Source organism: Hemiscyllium ocellatum, chromosome 4 (assembly GCF_020745735.1).
Source record: "Hemiscyllium ocellatum isolate sHemOce1 chromosome 4, sHemOce1.pat.X.cur, whole genome shotgun sequence".
Taxonomy (NCBI): Eukaryota; Metazoa; Chordata; class Chondrichthyes; order Orectolobiformes; family Hemiscylliidae; genus Hemiscyllium; species Hemiscyllium ocellatum.
This window is the reverse complement of record NC_083404.1, coordinates 123704040-123718223: the sequence shown is the minus strand read 5'-3', so window position 1 is coordinate 123718223 and position 14184 is coordinate 123704040. Positions and strand designations below refer to the sequence as shown.

The window sequence follows — 14184 nt, the reverse complement described above, 5'->3', positions numbered from 1 at the left end:
TTATGCTCCTGGGTAGAGCAGTTACTGTACGAGGCCATTAAACACTGGGATAGCATGTTTTCGATGATGCATCTGTAAAAGCTGGCGAGGGTACTTATGGACATGCTGAATGTCCTAAGCCGCCTGAAGAGGAGGCATTATTGTGCCTTCTTGACCGTTGTATTTACATGGGAAGTCCAGGACAGGTTGTCAGCTATCGTCACTCAGACGAACTTGACACTCTCGATCCTCTTCACCAGCTCTGAAATAACTGTCGGAGGCTGGTGTCTCATCACCAAGTGGCCCTTCATTTACTTGTGCACAGTACACTGGTGAGTCATTCCCCTAACTGAGGAGATTCTAAATCTCCAGTTAATATTAGTCAGCCAGGACTTTCCTGACTGGCCCAGGTTAACAAATCCAATCAAGGAACACGTGGTTAATGAGGTCCACCAATTCCTATCACCACAGTTCCGTTGTAGTTGTTGAGGGTGTGTCCTCCTCCTTTCTTCCTGAAGTCAATGTTTTGCCAGCATTGAGACAGAGATTGTTATCATTACATCATGACACCAAGCCTTCTATCTCCTAAAGTTGAGATCAGTTTTTCATTTGTGTGATAACAGCCCAAGCTTTAATTGATCAGAATGGAAAAGATGCTCCTAAACTGCAGGACAATGAGTTGTTTCACATTTTACTTTGATGATGGAGAATATGGAGCATCTGAACTCATTTAACAAAAAACTGCAGGAATGCAAACAGGAAGTGACAGTACACCATGGCATTATTTCAGCCTTTAAGTTTAAGCTCAAGTTGTGGATGAAACAACATTCCCACACACATTTCTCACCTTAAGATTGATAGGAGTCACTGCCAGTGCATTAATGGGAAAAGACACATTTGTACAATGTTCACACTCATGGGAAAAGGGCGGAAAAGTGAACATGAGGAGTTTTAGATCAGACATATTCCCAATGAATACAGGAGCGGCAGAGGGGTTGAACGACTCACTCTTGTTCCTTACAATCTTATGTTCAACATTCTATCAAATAATGATAATTAAGGAAAATTGCTGAACTGAGAAATTCATTTCAAAACCAATTCAGAAACTATTAAAAAAACTTGCAATTTTGAGCATACCATATCAGTGTGTGCTTTCAAATCTGGCAGATGGACACTCCATTGTTCTGCCATTCTCACATTCTGATCATTAATCAACATGTTTCTCCACCAGCACACTATACCTCACCACCCCCACCCCCTAACCTACTGCATAAATGCTGTTCCCTCTACACCACTTCAGCTCCAATGAAGAGTCATCTAGATATCTAAATGTTGGCTTGTTTTCTCTCTCTCTCTCTCTCTGTAAGGATGCTGCCTGATATGCTGTGATCACCAGTTTGTTGTTTTCAGTTCAGATTCCAGCATCTGCAGTAATTTGCTCTTATATCAGCGTGTGAGATATACTTCAGGGGCTTCAAATGGAAATTACTGAAGAGCAGTGTAAAACGTACGTTTTCTAATATTGGGCTGTCAGAATATTGGGGTATTGAGAATGAAAAGATCTGGCGCAGGTTGGGCAAGTAATCTTGGTACTGAGGAGATGTTATTGAAGCTCGTGTGACTGTTCTGTTGATAAAAAGGGTTTGGATTTACTGAGGCTGTACTAAATAGACCACCTTGTGTGAGGTGCTCCCAAGTGTCAGTGATAGTGTTGAAACTGTTCAGTTAGACTTTAAGGGTGTCCTTGAAGCGCACATTTTCTCGCCAACATGTGAATGTCACCTGTTTTTCCACCCCACCCCAGCCCTAGTTTTCTAAACAAATCAAACTAGTTTACTGTGGAAGTGCTTTTCTTTTGGCATTTTATTCTGTGCATTTTATCCAAATCTTCTTCAGCAGTGAGTGGTCACTAAGCATGATAGTCAGGGAAAGAATATTGGTATTAGCAGCCCTGTTTTGTTATCTAATTCTGAGTAATTTCTTCAAGTAGATCATGTTAAAGTGATGTAGCTTGTCTACATGCCATGCGTAGGTTTGTACAGATACTGCTCGCCATGAATATTTGTTTAAACAAATTGGACAATCTGACACAAACTCATGGTCAATGTTTAACATCCTCAGCTCAGTCACTTATTCCAAATATTGATAGAATATTTAAGTTCAGAGATGCAAGGTTTACGAGGATACTAAAGTAGAAGCAAATAAGATCTAAACTCAGGTAAGTACTAGTAAGGTTTGTTTTTGTTGCTAATCAATTAACTTTTGGTGAATGTGATTGCAAAAGCAAGATAGTATATGGTGGGACTGTTCTAATATGTATTAAACACTGGCAAATGTAAATGATCATAGAGTCATATACTACAGAAGACAGGCCCTTCTGCTTATCAAGTCTATACCCATCAATCCACATTAATGCCATTTTCCAGCACTGGGCCACAGCCTTCAACGTTATGACATTTCAGTGCTCACTTAAGTACTGAGATTTCTTGTGTCTACTAACGTTCCAGACAGTGCATTCTAGATTCCCATCACCCACTGAATGAAAAAAAACTTCTCAAATCCCCTTGTGCCCTTCACTTTAAAATTATGACCCCTTATTATTGAACTTTCAACAGAACTGCTGCTTTCTATCCACCCAGTCTATTTCCCTGACAAACTCAACCATCTCTGCTCCAAATAAAATAACCCAGTCTCTCGTCATAATTCAGATCCTTCATTCTAGGCAAAATCCTTCAGTTCAACCCCATACTTCCTATAGTGCGGTGACAAGAACTGTACACAGAACTTCAGCTGTAGCCTATCCAAAGTCCTGTAAACATCTAACATAACCTCACTGTTCTTATAAACTATTCCTTGACTGACAATGGCAAGTGCTCGAACGCCATTAGCCATGCGGCTGGTGTAGCCACCATCCCCATGGTGACTGATGACATCACTGCCGCCCCCCCATCACAGCCGCTTCCATAGATAATTCCACCCCTCACAATTCCTTGAATGCCTCATCTTCTGCCTCGGAACACTTCAACCCCAGGGCATCAATGTGGACTCACCAGTTTCTTCATTTCCCCTTCCCCCACCTCACCCCAGTTCCAAACTTTCAGCTCAGCACCATCCCCATGACCTGTCCTACCGGCCTATCTCCTTTTCCACCTATCCATTCCACCCTCCTCTCTGACCTATCACCTTCATCCCCACCCCCACTCACCTACTGTACTCTCTGCTACTTCCTCCCCACCCCACCCTCCTCTCATTTATCTCTCCACTCTTCAGGCACTCTGCCTGTATTCCTGATGAAGGGCTTTTGCCCAAAACATCGATTTTCCTGCTCCTCGGATGCTGCCTGTGCTTTTCCAGCACCACTCTACTCCAGAATCTGGTTTCCATCATCTGCAGTCATTGTTTTAACCTACGTGACAAGAGCAAGTGTCTTCTTAATTACCTATTAACCTGCTGCCTTCAGGGATCTACGGACAAGCGCCCCAAGATCCCTCTGTTCTTTTAAGCTTTCTACTGTCCTGCCACATATTGGTGAAGGTCATAAACAAATGAACAGAAGCTTATTGATGATTTTTGACTTTTGAAGTGGAGGATTTTGTTTAGCATTCAATTTGAGTCGGTGAGAGGAGTCAACATAGAGGATAAAGCTAAAGGAGGAAAGGAGGGGTAAAGTTCGCAAAGACGAAGCAATGCAAGATAAGTAGAGACTAGTTATTCTGACCAAGCTGTGTGATGACAAAACAGGGTAGATTTTGTGTAATCCTCTGAGTAATAATTTTCCAAGGCAACTTATGATACATGAAAATGTAGACAGACACAGGAAAATGTATTCATAATAAAATGATTTTGAAAATTATTTAAAAAGGATTCACATTTTTGGATCATTGGAATCTCTTTTGGGGTAGAAGTGACCTGTACAAGAAGGGGCAACTTTTTCACACAGAGAGTGCTACATGTTTGGAATGAGCTGCCAGAGAATGTGGTGAAGGCTGGTACAATTGCAACATTGAAGAGGGCACTTGGATGGGTATATAAATAGGAAGGGTTTGGAGGGATATGGGTCGGGTGCTGGCAGGTGGGACTAGATTGGGTTGGGATATCTGGTCGGCATGGACAGGTTGGACCCAAGGGTCTGTTTCCATGCTGTACATCTTATCATTGTCTTAGAGTCATAGAGATGATTTCATAAATATAAAATAAAACTAACAAAGGGAACCATTCCTCTGTACAGAAATATGATAAATTACATTGTGGCTGTTAATTGACAGCTAAGTTCTAACATTTAAATTAGAATTTTAAAAATTAGATTTGCTTGAGATACAAGTATACTTAAAATAGGGACTATTTCAATATGCATCATTTAACTTTGCCCACATGGAAACTACACAACAAAAATGGTAGAAAATAAACTGCAACTGAGATCTCCTTCAAAATGGCAATGCTGTTTCTTTTCAATTTTACATTAGTAAACAAATGTACCAGTATTTTATATCCAATCTATTTAATTTAATTCCAACTTTGATGTATACCAAAATGCTTACTTGCTTTAACTGGGAAAGGTGTATTTGGTTGAAGTTGCACAGTTAATACGACCATAGGACCATACAGTAGATTCAAAGTAAGTATGTGTTGTGTTGTGTTGTTATAATCCCAGCTGATGTTATTACCGGATTCCAAGTCAGATTCCGGAATAGATTTGACTTGACAGATTTTTTTCATTTAAAATTTCATTTCATTCACTGAAACACAACTATTCTGTGCCACAGATTTGGTTTTAACTAAAGTGGAAGTTCATTACACTAAATAAAAGAAGATAAAATAGAATATCACAATTTACATTGTTAAAAATCACACAACACCAAGTTATAGTCCAACAGGTTTATTTGGAAGCAATTGCTTTCGGAGCACTTCTCCGAAAGCTATTGCTTCCAAATAAACCTGTTGGACTATAACTTGGTGTTGTGTGACTTTTAGCTTTGCACACTCCTGTCCAACACCGGTATCTCCAAATCATGACAATTTACATTAACACAACTTAAAATTTTTGAAAATATAAAGACATCTATCCCAACATCACCCCTTTATGATATTCAATTATCAGAGAAATTTAATCTATTTGACCCATAAAAATCCAGACAGATATTTCTGTGTAGTACTGCATAGATACAGGTACTGTCTTTATGATGACAGATTGAACCAAAACCTTGCAACAAGACTTAAAAGATTGTATGGTGCTATTACAAAAAGCAAAGAGCTTATCCCTACTTTCTTTGCTAATACTTATCCCTCAATCTGTATCCCCAATAAAAATTATTTGAGCATTATCACATTGTCTCTTGTGGAAACCTGTTCAGTGCAAAACAGCTGCCATATTTTCCTCAGTATAATTGTACACTTCAAAAATATTTCATTGCCTGTAAAGCATTTTGAGACATCATGAAGACGTCACTGGGACTCATGGCAATTTCCAGCCCATAACCATTCAAACTGGAGAAGCATCTGTGAAGGCGCCAACAATTTTGAGCATCTCCAACAGGCCCAGTCGGAGGCCAAGCACAAATAGTTGAAGAAACATGCATAACTCGAAGCATCAAAACCACCCCCTTCAGGAAACCCACCCTTCCCACCTATAGCAGGATTTGTGGATCCTGTATTGGGCCATTTAGTTACCTCAAGACCCACAACAATGGAATGGAGGAAGGGACTGTCATGAGAAGTTGTCTAAATTGTATGACTAGAGAGAAAACATGGTTTCATAAAACAATTTTTTTGAGGATATAAATTGTAGGGTAGGTAAAGGGAAGCTTGTAAATCCAATTAATTTAGATTCTTAAAGGGCATTCATTATGCCACACAAAACATTAATACACAAGATGAGTGCTCATGAAGTATGGGCATAGATAAAGAACAAGAAGCACGGAATACAAGTTAAATGCGACAATTTCAATTTGGCAGATTATAACTAGTGGAGTGCCACAAGGGTCTCGACTCATTACAAATTATATTAATCATATAATTGAAGAAATAGATATCAATATATCTAAGTGTGTTAACAATAAAAAGCTAATTGGTAACGTAAGTTGTCAAAGAACAAAAAGACCAGCAAGAGACATAGACAACCTAAATAAATGGGCATCAAGATATGATGGAGAGAAGAGAGAATTTATTTACTGTGGAAATAAGAATTGAAAATAAAGAGAATATTTTAAAAGTTTTTTTTGAAAATTCACAGTACATAGGCATTGCTGGCTCAGCCAACATTTATTGCTCATCCCTAACATTTAAAAGTCAACCACATTGCTGTGGTCCGAAGTGATGTGTAGTCCAGACCAGGTAAGATGGCAGTTTCCTTTCCTACAGGATATCAGTGAATCAGATAGGTTTTTCCTGCCAACCAACAATAATTTCACAGTCATCATTAGACTCTTAACTCCAGGTTATTTTAAAAGTTCAGTTCAAATTCCACCATCTGACTTGACATGATTTGAACTCAGTCCCTAGAACATTACCTGAATCTCTATATTACTAGCCCTGCAACAATACCCCTAGACCACTGCCTTCCTTGCCAGAACAGTTGTAGAACATAGAAATGTTAATGTTCAGAGAGATTTAGGTGCATTCATCAAGAAAATGTTAGCAGGCAGATACAGGAAGCTGTTGGCAAAGGAAACGGTATGTTGGCCCTGATTGCAAGGAGAATGGATTGCAGAAACAAGAAAATTTTGTTCCATTGTACAAGGCATTGGAGAAACCACATCTGGAATATTGTACACAGTTACGGTATTCATACTTAAAGAAAGTATACTTGTATTTGAGTTCTACAATTCACTAGGGTTTGCTGGATTGGTGCTGAGGATGAGAAAATCGTCTTATAATGAGTGCTGACTAAATTGGGTCTATAATATCTTGAGTTTATGTGACATAAGATCCAACTGAAAGATTCAAAATTTTGAAGGGCACAACATGGCAGATATAGAGATTGCTTCTTTTACTGGGGAGTTTAAAGCATAACTTCAGGATAAAGGGCCTATCAGTAAAGAAGGAGATGACAGGATTGTAAATTTTTTGAATTTTCCATTTTTGAATATATTCAAGGCTTGAATAATCTCACAGGTAATCAAAAGTTATTGGCAAAATGGAATTAAGGCAGCAATCAGCCATAATCATACTGAACAATGGAGTAGGCTCAACAGCCTACATGGTCTACTCTTGGTCTACATGGTCTGTTTGTTATGGAAGATATTGAGAAAATCTTAAAAACACTTACAATTTGCAATGTTCCTTCTTTTAAAATATTGTTTCATTAAAAAAAATTCAAAAATTTCAAATAAGTTAGCTGGATGTTTTCATTGGGGATGAGTGAAGAATTAAGGCACACTATTTATTAAAGGGCTGCCAATTTAAGATAGAGATGAGGAGGACTTTTGGTTCTCTCAGATGGTTGAGTGCCACTAGAACAGTGCCTTCCAAAGAATGGTAGACATGAAATCACTGAATAATTTGAAGGCAGAGGTAGATTCTTCACTAATAATGGAGTCAAAGGGCATTGGGGGTAGACAGGAATGTGAATGAGTCCATAACCAGATCAACAATGAGGAGCCAAATTGTCTACTCCTGCTTCTAATTTCTATGCTTGTAACAACTTCATGGTAACCTTGACACAAAATAAAGATCACCAAATCTAATGGGACAAGACAGACATTGGGGTTTCGATTCCATATTCAGCAATAAAAATGTCCGACTGTAGCCAATCAATTTTCTTTTCAATTGGGATGTCAAATGGTGCTTGCAAATAACTATCCACCCAAATCACATGTCACACAATAAAACGTTCAGTATCAAATCTTGGCTTAAAGTATGGCAGCAATAGACAATATACTGTCAGATATCTGATATCTGCTTTGCATGAGTCTCCTTCCAACAGTGCTCTGCGAATGATATTGCTGCTACTGGCAATTTACCATGGCCAAAATCAACAATATAACAACACACAGATGTATTCCTGAATAATACAACTGATGATTTATCAAGTCAAAATTTATTTAAATAAGGGAGCCATTTCAAAATTAAGCTGTAAAATTAGTTAATTCAACTGAAACAATCAGCTGCCTTATCAAAACATTTAAAACTATCTATATTTGATCAAAATTTACTTGCTCAATTACATTATTGCAGCAAAAATGATCAGTAAGCGTGCTAAGAGGACTCTGCGTTTGTATTGCATTAATCTTCTTGAATTTATCTCACAAGATAATTAGATAGCACCCTTACGCAATTTAGGATAATTATTCTGAAACAGTGACCGCAGTATATGTCAGGCAGAAACTTTAAATACTTGAATTCTTAATAAGGGGAGTTTGAGTCTGAACATGAAACTTCACTATATTTGGAGACCCCAGCTCTCATTGAGAAGGCTTTATTAATCAAGTAGAGTAATAAATAGAACGTTGCTTGACAGTAGTATACTTCATCTTAAGGAAGAGACATCACAAGTGTAGCCAGACTTCACAATACAGGCTGTTTTGCTACAATTTGCGTTTCATTAACACAAATTCGCTGTAACGTGATTTACAAATTGAAGATACTGTTTCTAAAGTGCAAACTTTTAAAATGCATGTTGCCTGTAATATGATATTATTGCCAACACATTAAGCGCTGTTTCTAAGATGCCATTTTTCTATAATGCAGGTTTGAACAAGAATGCAACCATCGCGTTAAAGATGAACTACTTGTAATGCACTACCTCTAAGCCACAAAATACAATGCTCAATTTTCAGCATCAGAAAATGAGTGAGATGCAAGGCGGGAAAGGAGAAATGAGGTTATGGGGCTGTGAAGTTTGCAATGGAGTCTGCAAGAGACCAGCCGAGGGAAATGAGGAGATTAGGTGTTGAATTACAGGGAGACCGCCGTATCCGTGGGTCCAGTTACCGCGGTTTCAGTTACTCGCGGTTCGGACATATTAATTTGAACATTCCAGAACCAGGAACCAGGGGGCTGCCGTAGAGGTAAATTTCCCATTTAAATGAATGGCTTCACTACTATGTGCGGTTTCAGCATCTGCGGTAGGTCATGGAATGTATACCCCACGGTGTGGGGGGTGGGGAAACCACTATACTGGGGTTTTAACCAAGACAAAATTAAGGGAAAATTTAAGGCAAAATCTAAATATTCAGCTATTTCAAATTAGATCAATTTGCCCTTTTTGCACAAATACTAAAATGCAATGTACTGTAAAATCAGCACAGCTTTGAAGATGTAAAGTTTCACTTAGTCAAAAAATTAAATCGAATTATCCAATCTTTAAGCTCTGATTTTTCCCTTCAATAGATTACCTTTACTCCTCAAACTTGACAATCACATCACTTTTGATGACACTAAATGCAAATCTGTGGTATTTCCTCAACAAGAAGAGACAAATATCTTGCAAAAATACTAAAAAAAAACCTACTTGATTCCAAAAAATAAAACACAAATCTTTACCCACATTTCCTACCTGCTGAATTAAGCTTAATGTCTAGTTTTAAGCACACCCAATAGTAACATTTCTACTCAGATAGCAAGTTTCTCAAATCAATGCAGCAATTTTGTTTTTTAAGAAAACATTTTTAAAAGCATTTTAGGTCACAAATATGACTGAACAATGCTACATAGTCTGATTTAGATATGTCAATAAATTACTTACTTAGAGTTGGTGAACTGTGCTTCATGCTTATCGAAAAGTTGCTTCACTTTACGCTTCCACTGCATTATCAGCATTTTAAACAAAATTCCACAGGTCAAGAAAAGTAATGCAAAGAAAATTAACCAATTTAGATTTCAGTGAAGTTGTTTTGGGAATCTTTATATTGTCATTGGAGAAATAAATGTCTCACTTCACTTGAAAAATGCTTCCAAGGAAGTTAAAGCTTTTCAGCACTGCTGCATGATATAAGCTGATGGCAAAAAAAAATCTGGTTACCAGTTAAGTGACAGCCACATGCATTACTACTCACCAAACCCATTATGATGAAACAGGATGTGCTGGCAGCTGGCAGAATGACTCATTTTAGTGGAATATTATTTGTTAAAGGTATGCAAGTTAACAGCCCCAAGCATATCCAAGTGCTGACTCTAATCTTAACTCCAAGCAATGCCTAAATAATAGCACATCCAAATAAAATTATTGTTTTTCTTTTACTGTGGAAAACAGTTGCAAAACTGCACTATTTACATATGGACTACATCATAGAAACAAGCCATTCAACCCAATTGGTCTGTGCCAGTGTTAATATTCCACATGAACTTCATGTCAAGTCTCTTCATTTAATATGTAGGCAACACTCAGCTTGAGCTACTGATGAATAATCTATTTTGAATTAGCAAAACCTATTAGTAAATTTTATGCAATTCTTGCTGAGAATCAAAGTGGTTTTCAAGAATTACTTTAAGATAGAACAACAGTTCAGAATGTTGGTTGATGTGTAACATTCTGGATAGCGGATAAGATCAAAATTTATAACTTATACAGGCAGGAGTAGGCTAATTGGTCCTTTCAGCCTGTTCCGCCATTCAATATGATCAAGGCTGATCATCCAACCAGAACCCTATTCCCTCTTTCTCCCCACTCTTGATTCCTTTTGCTACTTCAACCTCTAAAATGACTATCATATTCATTCAATTCAAACCATATTTTTGGTAATGGAGCTACAACATTATTCTTAATTCTCACTGTATGAATACTTTGTGAGAGAATTGAGATAATGCACCCTTTATGGTCATTTACTGTTATTCCACTTTCAGCTGTCCTTCAGTATTGAACAAGTTGACCCAGTAATATGTGATTCATCTTTCACAATGCTGTACTGAAGTATATATTTAGAATATGTATCAGCATAGCTCCAAGATGTCTTGCCTCTAGTGATCCCTCTTTTTCTTCTGGAAGGTAGCGATCGTAGAACAATTATGATGGCATAGTGTGTGAATGACCATCTCATTATTGCCATGAACCATTCATCAGCCTTCTGTTCTCTTGGTGAAAAAATATAGTGTGCAATGAGCAAATGTTTTCCAGCCAGACCATTTATCATAAGATAATTATGGCTGCACCTTTCAAAGGTGATTATGTATTGCACAGATTGGGAGCAGTCCTTTCCATGTCCTAAGGTGATATTCAGATCTCTACAACGCTTACCTTTCTTTGGGTTGCTAGTTGTACTGTGTCAAAGCATGTTCCTTAACATTTCAGTTTTGTCCTATGACGCAAGGAGTTCTGTTTGAACTTGATTCATTAAAAAACTCATATTATAAAAACAGTTGGAATTAGCAACAAGGAAAAGCTTCCCAAATAATGTTACATTAATCAATCTAAATTAAGTTGTACTGAGTCTACTTTCTCTAAAGACTTTAGTTAATGAATGACAATAACTACTCGTTTGATCCTCAACATACTGTGTTTTTTTTAAAAAAGAGAAATTTCTTGCATCAAGCATTTTTTCTTTTTGTTGCAACGGAGCAGTACCACAACAGCATGCATTTTAAGTTGAAACATCTTGCTAAATCATGGAAACAAATTTTGCCTTGTGAGCTTTTTAATTGTAGTGATTGAAAACTGCAATTTCTACTTTTAGAGATCAGAAGTCATCAAGCTTCACATATTCCCTTTTAGTACATAAGATCAAACAGACTGTAGTACGTAGTGCAGAATCTACCTCACTAAATCAGGGAATTTCCAGTTTTGACACATCATTTACGTGCTCTGCAGTCTCTGATTCCACAACTTCTAGAGAAGACTTCTGCATCAGTCATATATTAGCAGAATTCAATGCTACCACCCACCAAAACATACAGATCAAATTTTGCCTCACCCAAAGTACCAGGAATCCAGTCACTGCCCTTCTTGACTGTGTCTGGATTATTATATTCTAAAGCTATTGTTCAAGCTTTGTTGTGAATGTTCATAATATAAAATGGAGCGAAAATGGACTTTTAATTTTTTTTTAGTTCTGACCTGTTTTTTTCACAGGCCATTTCAGCTAAATGAACAATAGATCACCTGGAGTCAATTGTTAGGGTGTTTGTTAATTTGAGTAAAAAGTGAGGTCTGCAGGTGCTGGAGATCAGAGCTGAAAATGTGTTGCTGGTTAAAGCACAGCAGGTTAGGCAGCATCCAAGGAACAGGAAATTCGACGTTTCAGGCCAGAGCCCTTCATCAAGAATGGGGAGGGTGCCAGGCAGGCTCAGATAAAAGGTAGGGGGGAGGGACTCAGGGGAGGGGCGATGGAGATGTGATAGGTGGAAGGAGGTCAAAGTGAGGGTGATAGGCTGGAGAGGGGGTGGGGGCGGAGAGGTCAGGAAGAGGATTGCAGGTTAGGAGGGCGGTGCTGAGTCCAAGGGAATCGACTGAGTCAAGGTGGGGGGAGGGGAAATGAGGAAACTGGAGAAATCCAAGTTCATCCCTTGTGGCTGGAGGGTTCCCAGATGGAAGATGAGGCGCTCTTCCTCCAACCGTCATGTTGTTATGTTCTGGCGATGGAGGAGTCCAAGGACCTGCATGTCTTCGGTGGAGTGGGAGGGAGAGTTAAAGTGTTGAGCCACGGGGTGGTTGGGTTGGTTGGTTCGGGTGTCCCAGAGGTGTTCCCTGAAGCGTTCTGCAAGTAGGCGGCCTGTCTCCCCAATATAGAGGAGGCCACATCGGGTGCAGCAGATGCAATAGATGATGTGTGTGGAGGTGCAGGTGAATTTGTGGCAGATATGGAAGGATCCCTTGGGGCCTTGGAGAGAAGTAAGGGAGGAGGTGTGGACGCAAGTTTTGCATTTCCTGCGGTTGCAGGGGAAGGTGCCGGGAGTGGAGGTTGGGTCAGTGGGGGGTGTGGACCTGGCGAGGGAGTCACGAAGGGAGTGGTCTTTGCGGAACGCTGATAAGGGAGGGGAGGGAAATATATCCCTGGTGGTGGGGTCCGTTTGGAGTTGGCGGAAATGACGGCGGATGATACGCTGTATACAGAGGTTGGTGGGGTGGTAGGTGAGAACCAGTGGGGTTCTGTCTTGGTGGCGGTTGGAGGGGCGGGGCTCAAGGGCGGAGGAGCGGGAAGTGGAGGAGATGTGGTGGAGGGCATCGTCGATCATGTCTGGGGGGAATCTGCGGTCCTTGAAGGAGGAGGCCATCTGGGCTGTACGGTATTGGAACTGGTCCTCCTGGGAGCAGATGCGGCAGAGACAAAGAAATTGGGAATATGGGATGGAGTTTTTACAGGGGGCAGGGTGGGAGGAGGTGTAGTCCAGGTAGCTGTGGGAGTCAGTCAGTTTATAGAAGATGCCTGTGTTGAGTCGGTCGCCGGAGATAGGAATGGAAAGGTCTAGGAAGGGGAGGGAGGAGTCTGAGACAGTCCAGGTGAATTTCAGGTCGGGATGGAAGGTGTTAGTAAAGTTGATGAACTGTTCAACCTCCTCGTGGGAGCACGAGGCAGCGCCGATACAGTCATCGATGTAGCGGAGGAAAAGGTGGGGGGTGGTGCCAGTGTAGTTGCGGAAGATGGACTGTTCCACATATCCTACAAAGAGACAGGCATAGCTGGGGCCCATGCGGGTGCCCATGGCAACTCCTTTAGTTTGGAGGAAGTGGGAGGATTGGAAAGAGAAGTTATTCAGGGTGAGGACCAGTTCAGTCAGTCGAAGGAGGGTGTCAGTGGAAGGGTACTGGTTGGTGCGGCGGGAAAGGAAGAAGCAGAGGGCTTTGATCCTTCTTGATGGGGGATGGAGGTGTACAGGGACCGGATGTCCATCGCGAAGATAAGGCATTGGGGGCCGGGGAAGCGAAAATCATGGAGGAGATGGAGGGCGTGGGTGGTGTCCCGAACGTAGGTGGGGAGTTCTTGGACTAAAGGGGACAGAACCGTGTCGAGGTACGCGGAAATGAGTTCGGTGGGGCAGGAGCAGGCTGAGACAATGGGTCGGCCGGGGCAGTCAGGTTTGTGGATTTTGGGCAGGAGGTAGAAACGGGCGGTGCGGGGTTGTGGGACTATGAGGATGGAGGCGGTGGATGGGAGATCCCCTGAGGTGATGAGGTTATAGATGGTTTGGGAGATGATGGTTTGGTGGTGGGAGGTGGGGTCATGGTCAAGGGGGCAATAGGAGGAGGCGTCCGCGAGCTGGCGTTTGGCCTCAGCGGTATAAAGGTCGGTGCGGCAAACTACTACCGCGCCTCCCTTGTCTGCCGGTTTGATGGTG

At 40.5% G+C, this 14184-nt stretch overlaps 1 protein-coding gene across 10 annotated transcripts in view; it reads right to left on the bottom strand.

Moving 5' to 3' along the window:
• Nucleotides 1-14184, bottom strand: part of LOC132815081 (focal adhesion kinase 1) — a 557743-nt gene that overhangs the window by 74940 nt on the left and 468619 nt on the right. The window contains exon 1 of one of the 10 annotated variants that reach the window (XM_060823820.1): nt 9662-9743. The exons of the other annotated variants lie outside the window; for them this stretch is intronic. Coding sequence (XP_060679803.1) covers nt 9662-9735 — 74 coding nt within the window. The 5' untranslated portion in view covers nt 9736-9743. Of the gene's footprint in view, nt 1-9661; nt 9744-14184 lie in introns of those variants that run through there. 10 annotated transcript variants of the gene reach the window in all.